At 38.1% G+C, this 6,376-nt stretch overlaps 2 protein-coding genes across 2 annotated transcripts; both read right to left on the bottom strand.

Annotated features, from left to right (window-relative positions):
- LOC133055803 (olfactory receptor 51I2-like) lies at window positions 1–981 on the bottom strand. The gene has a single exon (XM_061140930.1). It carries the CDS (start codon window positions 979–981, stop codon window positions 1–3), a length of 981 nt encoding a protein of 326 aa, XP_060996913.1.
- A 3,650-nt stretch (window positions 982–4,631) lies between these two features.
- Window positions 4,632–5,591, bottom strand: LOC133054110 (olfactory receptor 52Z1P-like). Its single transcript, XM_061138797.1, has one exon. The coding sequence runs from the start codon at window positions 5,589–5,591 to the stop codon at window positions 4,632–4,634; it is 960 nt and encodes a 319-aa protein (XP_060994780.1).
- Between the last annotated feature and the right edge of the window lie 785 nt (window positions 5,592–6,376).

Genomic DNA, 6,376 nt, shown 5'->3' with positions numbered 1-6,376 from the left:
TCAGAGTATCCTCTGAGATACCACACCCCTCTTTTTAGACAGTGTGCGAACAGTGCTCCTGCGAATTTCCCTGGTTTTGATGCTATAAACAATGGGGTTGGCCACAGGTGGGAAGAAAAGGTAGACCTTGGCCATGACTGTCTGGAGGAGTAGAGGTAAATGATGCCCAAAGTGATGGATCAGGGAAAGGCTGACAACGGGCGCATAGTACACAAGCAGAGCTGAGGTGTGTGACACACAGGTGTTCAGAGCCCTCCACCGCCCTGCCCCAGAAGCAATACCCAGTACTGTGTGAAGAATTAGCACGTAAGAAATCACTGTGAGCAATGAGTCTAGCCCAAATGTGAAAGAAATGACAAAGGGACCAAAGATGCTATTGGGGCGGGTATCTCCACAGGGCAACTTGATCAGATCTGAGTGGAGGCAGTAAGCGTGTGTGAGGGCATTGTGGCTGCAGAAGGGCAGACGCTTCAGCAGAAGAAGCAGTGGGAACATGAGCACCACACTGCACGAGGCAATGGTGACACCCATCCAGCTGATGCGGGGAATTGTCAGAATGGTGGTATATCGCAGCGGGCTGTATATGGCCACAAAGCGGTCTACAGACATGGCCAGAAGGACGCCTGATTCCATGAGGGTAAAAGAATGCATGGAAAACATCTGTAGCAGACAACCACCAAAACTTATATCATTAATGCCAAAGAGGAAAATGCCCAACACAGTGGGCAGGGTGGAAACAGAGACGCCAAGTTCCACAAAGGCCAACATGGCCAGAAAGAAGTACATGGGTTGGTGCAAAGCAGGATCAAACCGGACGATGTAAAGAATGATGCCATTTCCTAGGAAAATGATGGTGTACATCAGGCAGAATGGTATAGATATCCAGATGTGCTCTGCTTCCAGCCCTGGGATGCCAACAAGAGTGAATGTTGCAGGTGTGAACTCAGTGGAACTATTGTAAATGTCATGATGAGACTTCATCCAAGGGTACTGAGAAGCACATGGACACTGGAAAATAAGTTGTTAGTTGTTATACATCAAATCCTGATGTATGTATATCATACTTAGGATATTTTCTTACAAAACAGATGGAAAGCTTATTTCTAAAACAAGAGCATATGCAAAGCACAGTATATGGAAGAGAAATCTGACTAGATGTATGGAAGAATGGTCCTACGTGAACTACAAGCCAAACGCTTCTCTGTTAAATAGAAATCTGTGCATTAATAGAAATATCAAGCTGGATTATTTATGGTGGTGAAATGATAATGATAATAATATAATGATAATGATAATAAGCATAGAGATGACAGCTTCATGTGGAAATTGATAACTGAAGGATCAGTTAGGTTTCTGAAGTTCGAGCAAGATTGAATTAGTAGCAAAATTAATGCAAGAAAATAATAAAGATAATTCATAGTTCTTTTAATAGACTTATGGCCTTGGGAAAGTCACTTAAGTTATCTGAGATCCAAGATTTCAATATAAACACAATAATAATAATACATAATATATGTTGTTTACTATTATATTTGGATTATATTTGGAACATAGTAAATGGCTCAGATGATAAAGAATATGCCTGCAATGCAGGAGACCTGGGTTTGATACCTGGTCAAGAAGATCCCCTGGAGAAGGGAATGGTTACCCAACCCAATATTCTTGCCTGGAGAATTCCATGGACAGAGGAACCTGGAGGGCTATAGTCCATGGGGTCGCAAAGTGTTGGACACGACTGAGTGACTAACACTTTTACTTTTCAAATATTCAACACATGAAATAAAAACAATTTAATATATTAGAAAAGAGGGACAGTTTCTTCCAGTTTTTAATATTTTCCAATGTCTTTTTTTTAAACTTATCAGTTCACTCTTTGTCCACCTGCTATCCATGGACAATGGGGAGTGCTTTTCTGTATTTTGCAGGAGGGTCAGTGTCTCTTGTTGAAATCTGGGATCCAAATTGAGAATATCACCAAAGCCATCAGGATATCACAAGCTGAGTGTGATGATGGTACTAGGGCTCAGGACCAGGGTTCTTTATCTGGGAACAAATTTATACACACTAAAATTCTACTCACTTCTAACAGAGCCTTGTGTATTAAGATAGGAGTCTCTGAATAAAAATGACTTGACTTGTACCCATTGCCAACTTCTTTGAATACTCCCATGCTGAGCAGTTTCAAGTAACCAACTGATACCACTGAATGCAGAGCCGATAGGTGATATGTTTGTAACCAGCTTTCTCAAACTGGTACAAACCAGAACCAGGATGACATTGGGCTTAACTACAGCTGGTCCTACATACCAGGTACTTACGCAGGTGGAACTGAGAGGAGGCATATGAATCCATGCATCCCTCTCCTGTGTTTCCTTCCCACTGGACTGTGGGTATAGTTGCTACCTCTCCTTATATGTGCTTAATTGATTGGCAGAGGAGGCAAGATGAGTCAGGACTCTCCCAGGAGCAATTAACCAAGCATGACTATTCTCAGAAACATCAGATATGTATTTCAATATGTATTTAATTAGGCTTACATTACATTGAATTTATAGGTCATTTCGAAGAGAATTACTAACCTAATAACGAACAATATACAATGAGCACAGGGCCCTTCAAAAATTCCAGGACAACAGTTCAGAGATGAATTTAGGAGACAACCACAGACAACAATATCCTAATTCCTTCTAGCATCTACAAACACCCAAACCCTCAAGCTGAAAGTTTCTTTAATATTGAAATATTGATTCAAGGGGGGATCGGGATTGGATATACATGTAAATCCATGGCTGATTCATATCAATGTATGACAAAACCCACTGGAAAAAAATAATAATAATAATAAAAAAAAAATTAAAAAAAAATAAAATAAAAAAAAATAAAATTCTTATCATATTTCATACATTATAGATGTGAAATTGGCATTTTCTTATTTCTCCATTGCTGTAATCATGTATAAAGAAGTCTTGTGTTTTAAGATTTATGCCACTTGAGTATTTTGTCATCATGCTGGCATCTGTTTATTCTCTTCCTGCCCTTCATTCCTTGAAGAGCTTTCCCCTGAATCAGAAGTGTCTTTGTTGCAACTCTTGTCAAGATTTTATTCAATGTCATTTTCTATGAAGTCATTTTGCTATAGATTATTGGCAGTAGGGCTAGACTCAGTTTGGTGAATTGGGTTTTTAGTGTCTATATTCATAACAATCATTATCATTCTCCAAATTTAAAAGTTAAATGCTATATCCCTTATATGGCATATTTATTTAATTATCAAACCAATAAGAAAGATTCTAAAATATCATCCCTAAAATATACTCCCTTGCTGAAGTAAAAGTGAATATATGTCAAATCATAATTCAGGACTTCAAAGGTCAAGGAAACATCCTTTCATTTCTTATGTTGACTGCTATATATAGGTGTGTTAGAGAAAAAAAAAAAAAACTGGAAAATTTGCAAATATTCAAAAGAATGCCTCTAAGCTTTTATTTATTTATTTAAGTGTGAAATTGAAAAAAAAAAAAATGTGAAAGTGTTAGTCAGTTAGTCATCTCTGACTCTTTTTGACCCCGTGGACTGTAGCCCACCAGGCTCCTCTGGCCATGGGCTTCTCCAGGCAAGAATACTGGAGTGAGTAGCCATTCCCTTCTCCAGGGGATCTTCCCTATCTAGGGGAGGAACCCAGGTCTCCTGCATTGCAGGCAGATTCTCTACTGTCTGAGCCACAAGGGAAGCCCCAAGTAATGTCAAATTTCACATTCTCATGACAGGATATTGGGCCTTAAAAAAGCAGAGACTATAAAAATGTTTAATGAAAATGAAAGAATTAGGTGAAATCTAGACATAGGCTATAGATAATTACATTTGGTGTGTTTAAAGCCTTTTTAATACGAGATTTTGGGTAAATATTCTAATCTTTAATTGCCTTTGATTTTTTTTTGCCCTGGGTATAAACCTTTCCAATCTTCTAGTCCCTCCATGAAACCTTCATTGATGATTTGGGTCTAAAATTCCCAATATGTAGAAAAAAAAATTAACTGAAAATATACCATGTACCTATTTTTTGTAGTAGACTTTATAGGATATTAGTGAATTAGAAAATATATGATTTCAGAACTCATGTTTTAACTTAAGAAATAGGTACAGACAAAAATAACTATAATATGGAGGCTTCATGCCACTCATCCAAGTATTTGCTAACTTAAGCAGGAATGCTTTGTATTTCAGCTGAATTTATTTTATCAGAATTTCAGCAGAATGTTTATAAAAAATGTATAGACTCTCACCACTCCTACTCCCCTGATCTATACAGGAAAATTCCGTTTCGATTGAGTCCTAAAATATATTTCTCTTTTTCACTGTTATCTTTATGTGCCCTTAAGAATAAGTTAAAAGACATAATAATAGCATGTTTAGCTAGGAGAATTGAAAATGACATTAATTTAAAATATTCTTTTCTAAACTCTTTAAGAACTTTAGGAAAAATGCACTGGCGTTGGCATTTTTTGGCAGATCCTAACAGTTTTTGGTGTGTTTTAATATTTTTGTGATTTTCAATTTTTCCCATTCCCCACTGAAACAGACATTTAGGCAGTGAGTATTTTATTCAGAAATACCCAATATTTAGCCTTATTTTAACAACATATGCTGATGGGGGAGAAAAATAAAATCACTTGGTCCTGAATCTGTTTGGTTTTTACCCCATAGATAATGGGGTTTAGCATTGGGGGCACCACCACATAGAGGTTTGCTACTAAGATATGGATGTGATGAGGAATGGTTTTACCCCCAAAGCGATGAGCAAAAAAGGAAAAGAATGCTGGAGCATAGAACATAAGTATGACACAGATGTGGGAACCACATGTGCTAAGGGCCTTAATTCTCGCAGTCCAGGAAGGTATCTGAAACACTGTGCAAAGGATCATTGTGTAGGACATAATGATGAGCATTATATCCAGTCCTGTAGACAGCAGGGCCACAGTCAAGCCATAAATGATGTTGATATTGATATTGTCACAAGCCAGTCTGGCAATGCCCATGTGCTCACAGTAGGAATGGGGAATGATGTTTCTCCCACAGTATATAAGTCGATGTACCAGAAAGATGAATGGAAAACATATGATAAAGCTCCTGACCACAGCTGCTATGCCAATCTTCCCAATGGCTGAGGAGTTTAAGATTGCAGTGTATCTCAGTGGATGACAGATGGCAACATAGCGGTCAAATGCCATGGCCAGGAGAATAGCAGATTCTGCCACAAAGATGAAATGTATGAAGAACATCTGGGATACACAGCTACCAAAGGATATATTCATGGAGTGGAACCAGAAGATGGCCAGCATCTTGGGGGCTGTGGATGTGGCAAGCAGGACATCTGCTAAAGCCAGCATGGAAAGGAAGAGATACATGGGCTCATGGAGACGCTGCTCCCTCACAATCAGGAAGATCAAGAAGAGGTTACCTACAATAGCAACAATGTACATAAAACAGATGGGGATGGAGATCCAGCTGTGCACATCTTCTAGTCCTGGGATTCCAATCAGGACGTACCACATATCCTGAGGACTGGTGTAATTATAAGAGGAAGGAGCCATCCCTTATGTGACTGCTTATCCCAGACTCAGGACCTTCAGGGAAAGACCACAGGGCAGAGTTAAGGTTCAGGTGCCACCTTAGTCCATGTGATGTCTGATCAGGTTTCTTTTCTGATCTGTTATTGTGAAAGGACAGTGAGATAGATTAACAAGCCTAAAATTGTACTCTTGATTCCCTCCATGGAATAACTGAATCTTGTATCCTGGAAAAGATATTAGTTAATGTTTGGTAAAAGTGTAATATGTGTCATAATACTTCATGTATATGAACTTGTTACATATATTAACCTGTTGAAAATACCTTTATGATAATCCATAACATGGCTACTATTGTTATCCCTATAAGATGAAAAAAAAAAAAAAAATCCCAAAGCTTTTAGACTCTTGCTCTAGATCCCACTGGATTTAAAATCAGCCAGAGTGAATTTGAAAGCTTTGAACTAAACCACCATCTAACACAATCTATCAAAATAAAACTAGTTACAAAAGCATGTTATCAAAATTTTCACTGATTATATCCCTAAGTAAAATAGATACATGAAAAATTGAAGTATATAGCTTATGAAAGAGGGAAGGAATTAGAGTTTAACAAAATAGGTTTCAAGGTATATGCCCTCTTCAACATTAATGAACCACCAACTTGATGCTAAGCCCTATGCCAGGCATTGAGGAGACACAAGTGAATCAGATTGATCCTGATCCTTCAATACATTTCTTAAAATTGTAGGATGCACATTGAAAACTTAAACTATGTACAATGCCAGACTGAGTTGGCTTCTTAGATG

Source organism: Dama dama, chromosome 1 (genome assembly GCF_033118175.1).
Source record: "Dama dama isolate Ldn47 chromosome 1, ASM3311817v1, whole genome shotgun sequence".
Classification (NCBI taxonomy): domain Eukaryota; kingdom Metazoa; phylum Chordata; class Mammalia; order Artiodactyla; family Cervidae; genus Dama; species Dama dama.
The sequence above is the reverse complement of the archived record's forward strand: the minus strand, read 5'-3'. Positions and strand labels throughout refer to the sequence as shown.